The sequence below is a fragment of the Calliphora vicina genome, chromosome 1, assembly GCF_958450345.1.
Source record: "Calliphora vicina chromosome 1, idCalVici1.1, whole genome shotgun sequence".
NCBI classification, from domain to species: domain Eukaryota; kingdom Metazoa; phylum Arthropoda; class Insecta; order Diptera; family Calliphoridae; genus Calliphora; species Calliphora vicina.
This window is the reverse complement of record NC_088780.1, coordinates 119128700-119146721: the sequence shown is the minus strand read 5'-3', so window position 1 is coordinate 119146721 and position 18022 is coordinate 119128700. Positions and strand designations below refer to the sequence as shown.

Here is an 18022-nt window from a genome sequence, read left to right as displayed (position 1 = left end):
GGACAAATGTTTATAACACGAAACAAACTACACTTTCATTTTAGTTGAGAACAATGAGTTTATATTCATAGACAATAACAGAACTTTTACATTATTCGTTATTTACCTGGTATCCTCTTAATATCCGCTATAGTAGTCCAAAATTAGTAAAGCTGAAAGTGTAGCATTACCAAAAATCGAATAGCTTTTCACCACCATTTTCTCAAATAAAACTAAATTTGTCCAATGGAATACAATGAAGGGGTAAGTAATATTATTCCAATGAGAAAAAATATATATACGCTCCCCTTTATGTATATGGAAAAGTTTTCCCTGTCCCCTCACTAAAGAAATCAATGGAAAGAAATGAATTATTTTCAATTCCAATTCAAGGTTCATTATCGTAGGAAAATATGTACTTATTTTACTTTTATCAAAGTAAATACCTATACACTAGGAACATTTTCCAGAAAACCAATGAAGTTCAATTCAGTTAGCAAATTACCATTGAAACTACAAGAACATTAAAAGGCTAGGCGCGTAGAAATTTTGAATTTTTATATATGTACATACAGAAATTTCTTGTTGTTGATGTAGAGATAAACGAATAAAATGAATACATAATTAAATTAAAAAAAGATACAAAAAAAAAAAAAACAATAAATAAAAAAAAATATTAAAAAATTGTGCCCACCTTTAAAACTAATAAATTGAATTTTGTATTTCGATTTTCGGAACATTTTGAATACGAGTAGAGTACATGATAGATGATTGATATCAGCAGTGTGACGTTTTATTTTATAGCTAGTTTGACATAAAATAAAGTGTGTTTTTAGGCGCGCGCGTTGGACTATTAGAAAAAAGAAGTGTGAGAGGATTGACACTTCTCTACAACAACAATTCTTTTCAGCGCAACAGTGCTCTTAATAAAATAATATTACATATTTAAAAGAGTAACATAAAATATAAGTGGCATAATTTTAGGCAAAAGATAAGCCACATTTATATTCAATAAACAGTTTTCGCTACATGTACATACTTATATGATCGTATTTTATATAAAAGTAACGCATTTGTGTCAAGTGTTATTTGCAAACAAAACCCGAGAGAAATAAATAAAATTAAACCATATTATTATGAGCAGAATAAACTAATGATAACAGTATTAATTAAATGTTACTCCCTATGAAGTGTTTTTTGATAATTAATAGAGCCCATGTGTGGTTTACAGTATAAAACACGAAATAGTCCGTCTCAAAAGACGTCCTTACGCTGGGGCGATAGTTGTGGCAATTAAATATTATATAGCAGAACCACAAAGCATATTCTCTACTAGTAAATAAACCTACGAGGCGTTTAAAACAATTCCTATTTGTTTGACTACTATTATATTTACAAAACAAACAACAAATTAAATAAATAATACCTATAACTTAAGCATAAGTTACCTGTCAATTGTGCTGTGTTTTTAATTTATTAAACCAAAAATAAAACATATATTCTTTAAAAAAAAAGATAAAATCGTTGCATAATTTTAAGCTTAAACTTGTTTTTCTCCAGTTATCTATAAATTAAATAAATGTTGTTAAGTAATAATTTGTGCGATTTTGGATTTTATTACAACATGCTAAACATCATCTAGGAAGAGGTAAGAAAGCATGTTTTTTCTTGGAAAGTGTTTTTCCAGTTCTATACACAATTTCCATTCTCTTTATCAATATTTGTTTCCTTTCCATAGTGCGCATTTGCTGTTTATTGTAAAGTTTTGTGAATGAATTTTTTATTTATCAGTCTTGTTGTTGTTGGAGAACTGACATTTAATGGGGAAGAAAGTAAATGAGAGTAATATGTGTGTTTATACCATAGAGAATAGACATAGAGCGGAAACTCTCCTGTCAAAGATCTAACTTAGTTGTCAGAAACCTAAGTGGTGAGAATGTATTAGTAGAAAAAACTATGTGAAAACAAAAACAACACTCGTATGTGTGATTATTTTGAGTAATTTTTTTTGTTTGAGTTTTTTTCTAGTTTCTGCTCTATGTTTCTCTACGGTTTATACAGTTTTGATTTTATTTTAGTCTCTTAGTTTTGAGTTTATTATTTTCTTTTAGGGCAAGCATAATTTAAGGCATTCGTAGCTAGAGGTAAATGGTAAAGGTTATACATACATGTATACAAAAAGGGAAAAACTCAAATGTATGGATTTTTTTGTTATACATAAATAATTAAAAATGATTTTTGTGAAATAAATTAGTTGAAAAATAAAAATTATGGAGAGATATATTTTGTTTATAATAATGTACATATATATAATATGTATGGTAACTTATGTATAAATATGCATGTAAACCTTGACAAAATCACCATAACGTGGTATTGTCAAAGTTTCCCTTAATATGTACAAATTGTTGAATATTTAAAGTCTACATAAAAGAAAATAATCAAGTATGTAATTCGAATTTTTCCGAAATATGTATAATCGGAGTAAACCTTACCTAACTAGCATATTATAAATTTTATAGGAGATTGGGTATTTATTGATTTTTATTCTGTGTTTTCTTCTTTTTGATAATAACTGCGTAAATTATGCAAAAAGTGTCAGTGTACTCCTCGTGTATGAATTAACCAAGCTTGGCTACCGAAATAACCGATAATTTTAAAAAATAAATTTTTTTTATTTCAATAATTCAGTTAATTGAAATCTATAAAATGTATAATTATATTTTTAGTTTTTGTATCCTATTCTGAAGCGTCCTAACACTGACAAAAAATTTCGTCAATATCGAAATACGAAGTACCTAGTACATCAACGCAGACACACAGGATACCACAAGTTGAATTTAATGATCTTGTAATTGATGGTAATTGATCTTGTGTATATAAATAACTTCACTGGTATAAGAGGAGTGAAAACTTTATCGCTTTTATGTCCGTAACTTCGACAAATATATATCTGACAGATAAATATACTTAAAAGATAACTTTACATTAATTTCAAATCAATATATAAGCACTACCACCACAACCCATTGGATATATTGTACAGTCCTTAACTCCACCACAATAGGACAAGGCTTCTTATGAAGCCAATTATTCTCTTTATTGAAATATTAAAAACATCCACTTTTGATATTAAAGCTTCGCTCTACACGACCCTAATATAGAGCAATACCAATATACATCTTCAAAAGTCTAGTCGTGTAATTCGCTATATTTATATTGTTTCGATACAACATCAATTGATTGAATCTAAGTTGACAATATCCGGTAAATAGCCCCGTAAGTACTCTAAGATCGCTCTTTTCGAGCGACTGCAGCTTCAGCGATTTACGCCTAAACAGAGTGATAAACCCTTTTTGCATGTCTGAGTCCAGAAAAATCATTTAATTTGCGAGTTAATTCTGATTCATACACTTGCGCGGTGTCAAAGGAAGGCTGGAACCTCTGTTGTCCTGTTCGTTCCCATGTTCCATTGCATAGCACTTATGAACTGGCAACCATCATTATGATAAATAGTTCCTTTTAAGCTGAAACACAGTAAATAACGACACTCGAGACCTTATATCAGAAGAGGATAATGTCCCAAGTGCCGTTTGGCTACACGACATTACAATGATCCTCAAACTCCTCAATATTTTAACCCCCGTATTCATAAAAAAATTTTAAATTTAAACAATGTTTTAAAGCTAAATTTCCATACAAAATTTGATTTTAAAATGTTTAAATTTAAAAATTGTTTATGAATACGACCATAAATATATATGGACATTAGAGTGACAGCCGATTTTTTTCATTAAAATCAGCACAAAAATATATAACATTTCGCTATCTTTTCATTAGAAATTCCAAATATTGAAAATTTTGACCTTTGACCTTCACGATTTAAAGGTTAACGTTTTCAGATTTAGTAAAACTTTTAGACCATATTTAGAATTACCAGGACTATAATATTATGAATAGATTTTACTTAAAATTTATAACAGTAAGGAAATTGGGCTCATTCGCCAAAATATGGACAAAAAATTAGTTTTTCTTGAAAATCGCAAAATTTAAATCGTAGGTACGGAAAAACTGTAAGAGGTATTGACATAATTTTTTTCATATTTATATTCCCTATTATGATCTCAATAAATCCCAATGTGATGATCAAAAAATTCTAAAATTTATTTAACAAAATTTGAAAATGGATATTCGAAACAGCCGTTAAAAATATTTTTTTTGGTCATACCTGCGAATAGGTTAACGGTATCATACGAAGACAAAAACTCATACATAAGTAAATACGCATACATATATTTTAAATAAAAATTTGCTTTTATTTTAATTTTTCTCGAAATATGTTAATTTTTTTATTTTTTTTTTGTAATAACTTTAACATTTTTTAACAAAATTTTGTAATTTATATCTCATTACAACGATAATTACGTGCACATTTCGATTATATTGCATTCAATTGCAAAAGTATTTATTTAGTAGCAAATTTTTTACAAAAACTGTAAAATTTGCATTTTTTCCGAATTTTGGCGATAATACAGTTTTTAGATCATTTTGACCCAAAAGAGATACAGGGTTAATTTCCAAAAATTTACATACATACTTGTATTTTCCAGCATTTACTTATTTACAGTTGATATTTTCACCATTAGAATTATATGTACATACATATCGCACACCCAGTTTAAAAGTGACACAACTCAAAATTTTAATTTTTCAGAAATCGAAAAAAATATATACCAATTGAAACATAATGAAAGACATAACTGTTTTTTTTAGCAACAGTTAACTACAACAAAATACACTTATATACTTTTATAGATGTGTATTGTGCATAGTATGTATAAGCATATAAATCCGAAAAATTAATTTTGCGTTGAGTCCCTTTTGAACTGGGTGTGCTATATATTTAATAATATAAAAATAATTAAAGCCCACTTGCCTTTCAAAAGCACATTTTAAAGATTAATTATTTTTAATATTTATGCATTTTTAATAGCGATTATTAACGCTGCCGCTAACAAACTGTTTGTATATCATGTTCTATATTAAGGACATGACATTTAATCTTATAAAAAAAAACTATAAAAATATTGTGAAGTAAATATAACTAATACACAAATGAACATTAGTTTAAGGGTTTCATTTTATAAAACGAAACGAAAGAGAAATTTCTAAATAACTTGTAGTTATGAAACAAATAATAGGAAAGGGCGCTTTTCTAATTTAATAAATTGTATTATTTGATGGTAGTTTATTTGTTTTGTTTTTCCTTTATTAAAACCACATTAACAAGGACGTCATTAACACAGCACCAACATTTGGTGAACATTGTATTTTGTAAGGTAACAAAACAAATGAATGTTAATGTAATAGATGTATTTTATGGTTTTGAATAGAACAGATTTTGAAAAGGATAAACATAAAAGAAATAAACGCTATATACTTAGATATATACATAAATATGGTATATTTTAATTTGAAAATGCTTTCGGTTGAATATTATTGTTAATGTTTAAACAATTACAATAGTTTAGCAATTATTTTAATTACATCCCAAGAAACTATTTAAATAAACAGATGAGATTTACAGTGTAATATATATGAACAAAGCTTATAGTGGTAGCAGTTGTAAATTATAAAAAAGTTTTAAATTACTGATTTGACAGGTATACTAAAGTATAAAGACTTTAGTACAATTGGTAACCTGCGAATGTTTTGTTGATATTTCATCGAATGTATGTAATTATGGAAAATGGAAAAAAATCGCCCAAGTGTCAAGGAAAATCGTATTCTAGGGATCAAAAGAAGAAACTTTGCCCAAGGAACCATAGGGTAGAAGGGGGATCATTCGCCATAGGGGCACATCTGCCAACACCGAATAACTTAAAAACCGAGTAATCGATTTTGTTACATTATCAAGTTATGTATTCTTTTATCGATTATTTATCATCCCTGAAAGTTTGAAAGTTTAATTTTACATATGATGTGAGCCAGACGCTATTAATGGTTTTTCAACAAGCTGTGAAAATATTTCAGGGTGCGAATTTTTTGTGCTAACTTCTTTAGTTTTTGTGATACAAAAATGAGATTGGTTGGTGATAGAATGTCAATAGTAGTGAACAATAAGTGACAATAATTTTTTCGGTCATTTAATTTGAAGTATGAAAAAAATTTATATTAAACCTCAAAACTCCCCATGGGCACATACGCCAGATACAAGGAATCCCTGTGATTTAGAGCAGAATGTTGATAAAATATAGACAAAATCAGCACAATTTGTTTAAATTTTTATTGCTAAGTTATGTGAAGTAAACAATAAAATCTAGTTTATTATACTTTGTTTTGTTAATTAAGGTATAAAACAATAATATACGATTATATTTTTTGATTTTTTTGTCTTCGAAACTACCCCATGGGTGGGGTGGTTTCGCCGTTTTTGGTCAGTCTAGAAATGTAAAAAAAATATGTATATAAGAGATAGGCAAGATTGAAATGATCAAAATTAATGCCAACTTATCTAAGTATCCGAAACAAGAAAAAAATTAAGAATATGTATTGTGGTTTTAATTTGAGAACGCCCCAAAAAAAAGTGGTGTATGGTCCACCTTCTGCCCTACCTCTAAAATTAATTCTGATGTTCTTTATTTTTTCCCAAAGATCAAATTTCAAAAAAATTTGGAGAATTTGACTAAGCAACAGTTATGTTGGTTTAAAGTTTAAACTAATGGTGTTTTCTTTTCTGGCATAAATGCTGCATTTATTCTGTTTTACCTTTGTGTTCTTTTCTGAAAAAAATGTAGTTTGGTCGTGTTCTTTTCTAATAATGTTACCCTAAAACCCTGAAGATATGCTACATGTTTCACCCTCAATTTTATCAAAGGGTTAGAAATGCACCACTTTTTTGTAAGCAAAAAGTATAGTTTTTTAATATTTAGTAGCTACATAAAAGAAAATTGCATAAATGGTAATGATTTTGTTCTATTGTGATCGTTAAAAACGCAACACATTATGAGGGTATGGGTAACATTTAATAAATGGTACACAATATATAGGCAACATTTTGTGTCAGAAAAGAAAACACCATAAATCTTAAACATAAATCTATACTGATTCTCATAGACGCATGATTAATATTATTTATTACCTACATCACATTTATATTTATCATACGCTCCATAAACAAAATTTATACATCATGTATACATCATGTAAAGTGCCAAAAATGGTGATTTTTTTAAATGTTTGTATGGGGACCCCCCCAGGAAGGATCCAGGTGGTGTGCCACTAGCATGGGCGAGTCGGCCCTCCAAAGTTAGTGCGGGTAGGTCATACATTTAGACTCGATTGGGGAACTTTAAATGGTTCAAAGTGGGATTTTTAAAAATTTGGCCTTTGGATCAAAATAAGGATCATCAGAATTAATTTTAGAGGTATGGTTCCTTGGACAAAGTTTCTTCTTTTGATCCCTAGAGTACGATTTTCCTTGTCACTTGGGCGATTTTTAAATCGACCCGCCCTAATGAGCACTGTTCAAAGCATTAGTAGTTATATGAAATTTTGAAATGACAACAATATGAGACTAAAAAACTAGATTTTGTTGAAGAATCCGGCTTTCGGGTTATTCGATAAATGGTAATTTCTAAGAAACTGGTTTTAGCTGAAAAAACCGGTTAACCGGGTTTTCATTATACCCAGTATTATTTCAGCTTCAACAGATTCTCCCAGATCAGCAAAATGTGTCAAAAGTTTATTTCGCTAAAATACTAAACGAAGTGATCGAGGAAAACTATAAGCTATGGACTCCAACAAAACAGCAACATATTTTTTTCTTCACTTTTTTTATCACTATATAATTGATTTGAGTTCCTGTACAGTAAAAAATCAAATACGGATTTACATTTTCAAAAAGCTTCGAAAAACTGGAATAAACATTACGATACTCATAAGATTATTGAAGGCTTAAGATTTTGTTATACTTTTTTTAAATTTGATTTATGAAATAAATTGTTTTCATTGTTGAATTTGATGTATTTTAATGTAAAATAAAAAGCGCGAAATCCTGATAAATTATCTTTAATGAGACCAGTTTTTCGTGAAATGAAATGTTTCCAAATGTACATTATTCCTCATTAGGAATGACAAAACAATATTCAATTTAGACTTTCTACAACCTCAGAGTACTAAAATTCAAAATTTTAAAACATATGTTATACACAAAATTTTCGATAGAAAAAACTGTTATACAATCCATTTTCTTTAGAAACAACAATTTTATGTAGAAAAACAATTATATACAAAATTTTTATAGAAAAATGTTTTAACAAACAGGTCTTCAAGGACAATATCTAAGCTTTATTTTAAGAAAAAATGTCAAAAAAGTTTTTGATTTCGGAAAAAAAATATTAAATTTTTTTTATTTTTTTTATATTTTTTTCGAAAGATTGAAGAAAGAGCTATTTAAACTATTTGGGACACATTTTGCTAAGAACAATAGGTAATAAGATACATGGATAAGAAAAAACACCTGCTTGGCCAAAATGTCAAATTTTGACCCCCTCTAATTCAGAGAGTCCAACCGATCTTGTTGAAAAATTGTGTCTGAGTTACTATCCAATAGAACTAACCTAGGTGCAAATATCATCCCGATCAGAAGACATCGATTTCAAAAATTGGTTCACTTGACATGAAATGTCCCATATACCAATTGAAACATAATGAAATACATTAGTATTTTTTTTAGCCACAGTTAACAACAACAGACTACACTGATATCTTTTGTATTGATAAACAAGTGTATTGTGCATAGCATAAGCGTAAAATTAATTTTTCGGGTTTGTATTACCCGACAAATTAATTTTGAGTTGTGTCACTTTTGAACTGGGTGTGCGATATGTTTCACATGAAAAACCTTGTAAACTAGTGTTATTAGTTTAGCATGATTCTCTTCGTTTCAATATGTCGAAATTAAACGAAAACGAAAGAAAAGTAGATTAACATGAGTTTTTAACAATGTAAATTTGGTTTTTCAAATAATATTGTGTGTCGCGACTCGCGATAGTACTAAGGTACTTTATTGTATCAATGTACGAAAGTATCAACTTTTTCATCCCTGTTACTCATATAATATTTATCTATAGTCACTGTAGCAGATCGTTACCTTAATATAGAAATGCCCTAACTCGTGTTTTTTTTTGTAAGCACAGATTTTCGTTTATTTTCATAAATGGTCCGCTCAGATCTCATATTTAGTCAAAAAATCTAGACTTAAAAAAAACACGAGTTAGAGCCTTTCTATATTAAGGTAATGATATAAAAGTGTTGGAATATGGTGGATATACATATGTATTACTTAGCCCCATTTTGTAAATCTCTGGTTATTTTTTTATCGTGACGATATACTGACAGTTTTCATATAATAATTATATTAATTGGAAGTAGATAAATACCTATATCGTTACGAAAAACGATAACCAGTGATTGAGAAAATGGGACTTAGTCTGTTATTTTCATTTTTAAATTGATATAATCTATATTACTAACTATTTCGTTTTATTTTCTTTGCAGATATTCTTATTTGATGTTTATTGAAACTACTAAACTAACGTACATACATGTATACAAATCGAATTGGATGAGGAATTTCGTGTAGTAAGAAAGTAAAGTCAACTACAAAAACGTCAAGCAAAATAAACAAACTACAAAAATTACTAAATGTAACAAGAAAGTATTAAAAACGAAGAAAAAATAGTAAATAAAAACGAATGAATAAAAAACATACCTACACTAGAGTTTAAGAGAAATACGAAAAGAAAAAATCTACTACTTTTTGTGAAAAGAAAACGAATAAATCAATTTAAATCAATTATTCATTGAATTCAGAGAAAGTAAACAACAAAGTATGTATATCAACTAAATTACAACTACCACCACTACTGTAATTGAAAAAAACAACAACAGCAGCAAAACCAAAAAAAAAAACAAAGCAAAACAAAAAGAAGCTTATTACTGACAAAGAAGGTTAAAAATATATCAATACAGTACATACGAACTACCCCAACCTCCCACAAACGTACAATTAAAGGGACGTCTTTCAAGGTTTAAGTAAAAAAGAACCCAAAGACACACTTTCACAGTGTAGGTGAGAGTGTTTGGGAGTGAGTGTATGTGTAAGCTCATTTGTTTAGAAAAGGAAAACAAAACTAACAACCGTTAGACACACAAAATGATAAATATTGCTGGCGTTGTGAGCATTGTGCTCTTTTATTTGCTCATCTTATTTGTGGGTATTTGGGCTGGTCGTAAAAAGGAATCTGGCAATGATTCTGAGGAGGAGGTCATGTTGGCCGGCCGTTCAATTGGTCTTTTTGTTGGTATATTTACAATGACCGGTAAGTGTTTTAATATGTGAGATGTATGATAAAACTAGTTTGAGTACTAATTATATTCGGCTATGACGAATCTTAAATACCATCCACCTAAATATCGACGACCCCTTTGCGCGAAATTATCTTATGTTACATTTATAAATAGTAAAATATTATACAAATATTCGCTATATTTATGGAAATATTACTACTTAAGTTAATTTTAGCGTATGTGAAATTTAATTTACTATATCGGTTATTGTATCGCATTTAAAATTAGGTATTGATGGTACCAGTCAAAGCAAAGAAATTTAATAATAAAGCTCCCCTGTAAAATTTGGTGTTTGTAACATACGATAATTTCGCGCAAAGGGGTCGATATGATGATGATAGAAATTACATTGGTATAAACACTCTAATATACCTATATATAATGTATATTATATATTGTTATCTTTTATCTAATTCAGCAATTTATAATTGAAATAACTATATATTCCTACTATTTCCAACAGAATCTATAATTTTATAATAGGAATAAAATGTGCTATTTAACTATTTATATACTTAATAATTGGTTAACATTATCGTTTGGCTCAACATTTTCCATATTCACCACAAGTGAAGAAAAAGACTTATATGGGAGATATAAACTATTATGATCGTTATTAAATATTTACGATCGTTATTAAATATTTTAACGTGATTTCTATGTATTTGAGGCCCATTTTGTTTGAATTTTATCTCAGCAACGCTATGTGGGTATTCTAGTGATTATCGGAAATGGACCTAATATGGGTGCTAGGGTCCATATTTTAGACCGTGTATGGACCGTTGTATGATTTTTGGATACAATATATGGATCTGTGTACAATTTTAGTTCGATATCGATATATTTAAAATATTTATAGAGGTTAATGGGTTTTTCGGAAGTGGGGAGCTATGAGCAATTATCGGCCGATCTTCATAAAATTCAACACATCGATTTTCGTATAAAAATTTTTATGTACATGGATTTTTATGCACATGGAGATTACGCATGTCGAATTTGGGATTCCCGAATCCCGGGAATCCCAAATAATATTATAAATAATATTTTGAATAACACTCCGCATTCCACTTTTAATAAAAAATACCAAGAAATTATGATGTTAACAAGATGTTAAACTATTTGGCGAAACAATAAAGTACAAATCGATTGACACAGTAATGAACGAAGAACAAGCCGTCGATTATCCTACTGCATTTTTGAATTCATTGGAACCAGCCAGAATGCCACCACATGTATTAACATTGAAGGTTGGATCATCGACTTTGTCAGGCACTGTGTATATTAAAATCGAGATCGAGATGCAATATAAAACAGATGTTTTCTAAGGGCCAGCAACGCGGACCGGGTACAGCTAGTAAATTATATTTAGCGAGGGATTAGTATTATTCATACAAACGCACATACCGAACAATTTACGAATAAATAAGTTAAAATAATATTTAAGGAGCTACAAATTTGTTCATTAAATTTTTATTGAATTCACTTGAAATTTTATAAACTAAAACTAAACTAAAACTTGCGCCAAACGCTTAAGAGTCGGTTAAGGCGAGCCAACGAGTCGTGAAATATTAGGACATTATGACAATATGACATGATAGGGCACATTGTGAATTGACCAAATATATTTAATTTCAATTGGTCAATTTACAAGGTCTCCTATCATGTCATATTGTCATAATGTCCTAATATTTCGCTACTCGACTTAACCGACTCTTAAGCGTTCGGCGCAGGTCTCTGTTGCTTGGTACAGTGCACACGAAATTTCAAGAATATTTTGGATATAATATCCATATCATCTTCAAGATGGCCATCGCGACAAGAATTATTATTTCACATTAGACGATTTTGAGGATGAATCAAAAACCAAAGGTTAACATTTCTTTCATGAGGACTTAAAAACCCACCATAGTAGTTAAACTACATATATGTTTTGTTTAAAAAAACAAGGAATTTTCTTTTTCCTATAGAATTAGCATTGATGCAATTTTTGTTCAATGTGTTTTGCCCGACATTTGACATATAGTACTTTTAAAACACAAATTCTCAGGCATATAAATTATATTTACAGCAACCTGGGTAGGTGGCGGTTACATTAATGGTACGGCTGAAGCCATTTACACCTCCGGCTTGGTTTGGTGTCAGGCTCCTTTTGGCTACGCATTAAGTTTAGTATTTGGTAAGTTTGAAAGAAATTAGAAATTATGTATATATGTATGTTCAATTCACATGAACATTTATTTACATTCCTATTAGATAATACATACATACACATTTCGTATATTTAATAGTAGTTTTAAATTATGCTTCCAGGTGGTATATTCTTTGCCAATCCTATGCGTAAACAAGGCTACATTACCATGTTGGATCCTTTGCAAGATTCGTTTGGTGAGCGTATGGGTGGTCTTTTGTTTTTGCCTGCCCTTTGTGGTGAAGTTTTCTGGGCTGCTGGCATTTTAGCCGCTTTGGGAGCCACACTCTCTGTGATTATTGATATGGATCATCGTACATCGGTAATTTTGTCATCGTGCATTGCCATTTTCTATACACTGTTTGGCGGTCTCTATTCGGTGGCCTACACGGATGTCATACAATTGTTTTGTATTTTTATTGGTTTGTGGATGTGCATACCGTTCGCTTGGGCGAATGAGCATGTGAAGAGTTTGACATCAATGGATGTCGATTGGATTGGTCATGTGGATCCGGATCAGAGGTGGTTCTATATAGACTACGGATTGTTGTTGATATTTGGTGGTATACCGTGGCAGGTGTGTTTGAAATTCTGTGATTTAAATTACATTGAATATCGATATTTTCATGTTGACACCTCGTTCTAGTAAGTAGCAATTTTTATCTTGATGAGATAACTAACATAACATTTGGCTCCAATATCTTATCCTGGTTAGGAGGTGTCAACATGTGATCGATATGTGAAGTTATTTGAAAGCCATACTAAAATTTTAAAAACTCTGTATGTTCTAATATTGGTTGCAGGTTTATTTCCAACGTGTTTTATCCAGTAAGACTGCAAGTCGTGCACAAATTTTATCCTATGTAGCAGCAGCAGGTTGTATTTTAATGGCCATCCCACCGGTATTGATTGGCGCAATTGCCAAAGCTACAAGTATGTTCAAATAATTAAACCTTGTAATATTTCTCCAACTAACATATACATATTAAAATTTCTAGATTGGAATGAAACCGATTACACTGGACCGTATCCTCTAACCGTGCAAGAAACTAGTATGATTTTACCCATGGTATTACAGTATTTAACACCAGATTTTGTGTCGTTCTTTGGCTTGGGTGCTGTTTCAGCAGCCGTTATGTCCTCAGCAGATTCGTCAGTGTTGTCGGCCGCGTCAATGTTTGCACGTAACGTATACAAGTTAATATTTCGTCAGAAGGCTTCCGAAATGGAAATTATATGGGTGATGAGAGGTGGAATTATTGTGGTGGGTATTTTATCCACCATAATGGCCTTGACTATACCCTCGATTTATGGTTTGTGGTAAGTGCTATAGGGAAACTTTTTGATTATTAAACTATAGATTTATTAATTTTAATTTTTATTCTAGGTCCATGTGTTCTGATTTGGTCTACGTCATTCTGTTTCCTCAACTCTTAATGGTGGTGCATTTCAAAAAACATTGCAATACTTATGGTAGTTTAGCAGCTTATATTGTAGCATTGTTCATACGACTGTCGGGAGGCGAGGCTTTACTGGGCTTACCCGCTCTAATACATTTCCCCGGTTATGATGAAGAAAATCAAACTCAACTGTTTCCATTCCGTACAATGGCCATGCTTCTAAGTTTGATTACATTAATTTTGGTTTCATGGTGGACTAAGTAATGAATTTTAATAATGTGCACATGACATGACTTACCTTATTGTTTTGTTTTTTTATTTAGAATGATGTTTGAATCTGGCAAATTGCCACCTAGTTATGATGTGTTCCGTTGTGTGGTGAATATACCAGAGGATGTGGTTAGAGTTGGCGAACCAGCCGAGTCGGGAGAACAGGTAAGTGTATAATCTGTAAAGAAAAATAGGAAAATGAGATGAAACAATTAGAAAAAAAGGCTTTTGAGAATGTAGACTTTATTATATGTATTCAAATGGATCGTATAAAATCCATATAACATTCATAGAAGCACATTTGGCAAATGTTAATAAACTAAGCCCCATTTTTACGACGTCTAGCTATTAAAATATTTTTTATATGAAAACGTTCAGTATAACTTTAGATTAAAAAGTAACTAGACATTGTAAAAATGGGAGTAAATGTGTATAATATTCAAAATTATATACATATCTTTATCTTTTGGCTAAATATGATATAAACGAAAATCTGGGCTTACACGAGTTATTACTTTTCTTTCTTAATTTAAGCAATATAGTTTTTATTTTCTTTAATATTTAATTGAGATCCTATAAAGTATATATATTAGGGTGGGTCAATTGTTTATATATAATCTAACCTTTAATAAAATGTGGGTTAGTAATACAAATTTTAATAAAATGTAAGCAGATTGTTAAAGCTCATAAAATTTGCTTTAAAACCAGCTTGAACTAATAATATATTATGTGCGTTTTAGTGATAACATGTTGTTTACCATGTTATTCTTAGCAATAATTTGTACAATAGAAATATAATTTGTTCTCTTGCTCAGTTTTCAATACATGATCGGACAACTCTGACCCTTTCGGGGTCAAAGGTCAACAACTTGAATTTTTCATAATAAGGCTATTTGCTTGCCTTTCTATTACACTTGAAGATTCAAGCGGGAGTTACGGTCACAATTCGCAAATTTATTTTATAAATTCTGAATCCTTTTATGCCTGTGTATTTAAGAATGCACAAAGGCTTATCGTGATTGTTAAGTTTTCCCTAATTATTTTGCCACGTAAAAAACACAAGGTAGACATGTTATATTTCAATGGATAGAGGATTTTGTCTACTTTTGAAAAATATGACAAAAAATGCTTTTTATTAAGTTTTTGCATAGATACAAATTTTTCAAATTGTAATAAAATTTTTATTTATGAATATTTTTTAATTAAATTTTACACTTACATATATAGATTTTTTTATTGAAAATGCAAAAATAAAAACAAATTTTGAAATTTATAATCACGAATTCCGCAATTCCCAAAAAAGTATTGAAAAATTCCAAAAATGCGATATTTTCGTTTTTTGGCTATAATATCCATACCAGGGGCGGGGTTATCGGAACCCTTTACAAAATAATTAAGAACATATTGGGCCATCTAAAATAGCTTTCTATATTTTGATATCGACTATGCGATTTGAAAATTTTTGCCCTAAAGTTGATCCTAAAGTTGGTCCCCTCGTTATCAAAAATTATCAATTTTTTTTCATTTAAAATATTTGATATAAAGTTAGTTTTTCAAAAAGTACAAATTAATTATACATCCTCTTAGAAATTTTTTAGATAACTTAAAAAGAAGAATAAGAATAATAAAGAATAAAAAGAAAGTACTTTTTTCCCAAAAAAATAGGAAAAAATCGCCTTTTTAAATTTTTTAAATTCAAATGCATGTAACTTTGGACCCAGTCATGATTTTTAAACAATTCTTTCTTTATTTGATATATACATTTGTTAAACCTATAAAAGAAAAATGGAGAAAATTTTTGGAACCGCGGTCATTAAAAAACTGGAGTAGGGTGGGTAAGAATGTTGAAAATTTAATTTTCAAATGCGAATATCTCCTAAGCTATAAGAGATAATTGATAGCTACGACGAGGTTTTATGTCGATGACAAGATTCTATATATGTAATTTTTTTGAAATCGGAACACAAACGAAGAAATAGGATCATTTTAAAAATTTACCATTCCCGAGGTGTCCTATTTTGGGGACCTCTAGCCCAGCTCCTGACGGGCTCATGATGTCCAGATCCAAAACTTAAACTCGACAACACTTCCCCTTTGCGCATGTGCAATTTCATTCAAATCGGACTAAGGGTTTAGAAGTTACAGATTTATTTCCCTCTTTTTTTTCTTATACCACTGTGCAGCGTTTTAACCGGGCATATTGCATAATTGTAAGGTAATAACTCTGGAGCTTCAGAAACATTGTCATCATCTTGACCCGTGCCTGTGTCCGTTTCATTCTCATCAGGCGAATCGGTATTAAATGCAGTAATCTAATATCTTCTCTTGAGAGAGTACAATCAGGCGCAATACTTGTCAACAACTATTGTGTCTCTTCGAATATAGGACTATAAAAATGAATATAGGATTATATATACTACATACATACATATATAAATACCGACAATCGACATATAAGAAGTCAAAATTATGTTGGAAATAGAAAAATAAAATAAAAACCAAAATGACTCAAAAAAGTTAAGAGGAACTTAACTTTATAGAGTTCCGAGTGGTGACTGAAAGCAGCTTTACTTTTCCGTATACATACTTATCTTTTGCGCGTCTTAACTTGTTCGAGCCTCTCTCTATTGTATATGCAAAATTATTGACCGATATGAAAGGAAAATGTAATTAATAAAAGGTTTTTCTTCAATACTAGATTTTAAATTTTTCACAAATAATCGATTTCTTACCAAAAAATAAAATTTTCAACAAAACTAAAATTTTTTTACCAATACTCATTAAAAATCTAGTTTATTGCAAAACTAGATTTTGTATACAAAATTAAGGTAAATAAGATTCGGCATACAAGGTTGCATGAGCGAATTCATGCAAAGTTTGATGTAGTTTGACATTCGGAAAAATTCTCTCATTGATGAGAATGTCAAACTCCATATACATATAAAAAATAAATGAATTTGGTCGAATTAAAATCGGTTAATAACTAAAACTGCAAAATATGTAATAGAAGTGCTAAGCCCCAAAAAGGTATTTTGTCTTAGAAAAATATCTAGTTTAAAAATAATAAAAACAAAACATTTTACAACGTTGTTTATATTTGCTGTTTTAAGGTCACATTCTAAACCACATTATATGTATATTTAATTTCTTCCCTTAGCTTTCTGTTATGGCTGGACCATTGGCACGATCATATGGTGCCGCCACAATGGCAGGCAAAGATGAGCGTAACGGACGCATAAATCCAGCACTAGAAACCGATGACGATGATCTTCCCATTAATGAAGCCAAGCGATTAAATCAACAAACGGCACAAGAACAAGTACAAAGAATGTTGAGCAGCGCCACCGGACAAAACAGAAGAGACAGTGACGCTGAAGGTGGTGGCGGAGGCGGTAGCAATAGTGGTAGTGGTTATCAGGGTGGAGGAGGAGGTATGGCTGTGCCAACTGCTGAGCAAGACAATACTGCCTTTTAAATAAAAACAAACAAAATCTAACTAATAAATTCTAAAGATAAACACAACTTTTTGTAGAAATTCAAAGGGAAATCAAAAAGAAAATGTGTTTAAACGAACAAAATAAACGATTAGAAACGCTCACTATAACATACAAATGAAAAGAAAAAAAAAATAAATTATTAGATGGACTTAAGAACCTTTAAGCTAAACTAAGCAACACTGTAGATCCTACACTAAAAGAGGTAACTAACAGAATAAAGAAAATGTTAGTAAAATTTTAAAAAACAAACAGCAGCAAATTTAGTAAGAATCTTA

General features: G+C 30.2%; 1 protein-coding gene across 1 annotated transcript; it reads left to right on the top strand.

Moving 5' to 3' along the window:
- The first annotated feature begins 10137 nt into the window (after window positions 1–10137).
- Window positions 10138–17725, top strand: ChT (choline transporter). Its single transcript, XM_065506670.1, has 8 exons — window positions 10138–10364; window positions 12461–12568; window positions 12703–13157; window positions 13384–13513; window positions 13579–13900; window positions 13968–14240; window positions 14304–14415; window positions 17408–17725. Exons 1-8 carry the CDS (start codon window positions 10199–10201, stop codon window positions 17723–17725), a joined length of 1884 nt encoding a protein of 627 aa, XP_065362742.1. The 5' UTR covers window positions 10138–10198.
- The last annotated feature ends 297 nt before the right edge of the window (window positions 17726–18022 follow it).

Bases quoted from the DNA above. Each gene is read 5' to 3' on its own strand.
- ChT (XM_065506670.1), top strand. From the start codon at position 10,199: ATGATAAATATTGCTGGCGTTGTGAGCATTGTGCTCTTTTATTTGCTC. The intron at 13,158-13,383 runs GTGTGTTTGAAA...TATTGGTTGCAG, and splicing joins TTGGTGGTATACCGTGGCAG to GTTTATTTCCAACGTGTTTT. The intron at 13,901-13,967 runs GTAAGTGCTATA...TTTTTATTCTAG, and splicing joins CCCTCGATTTATGGTTTGTG to GTCCATGTGTTCTGATTTGG.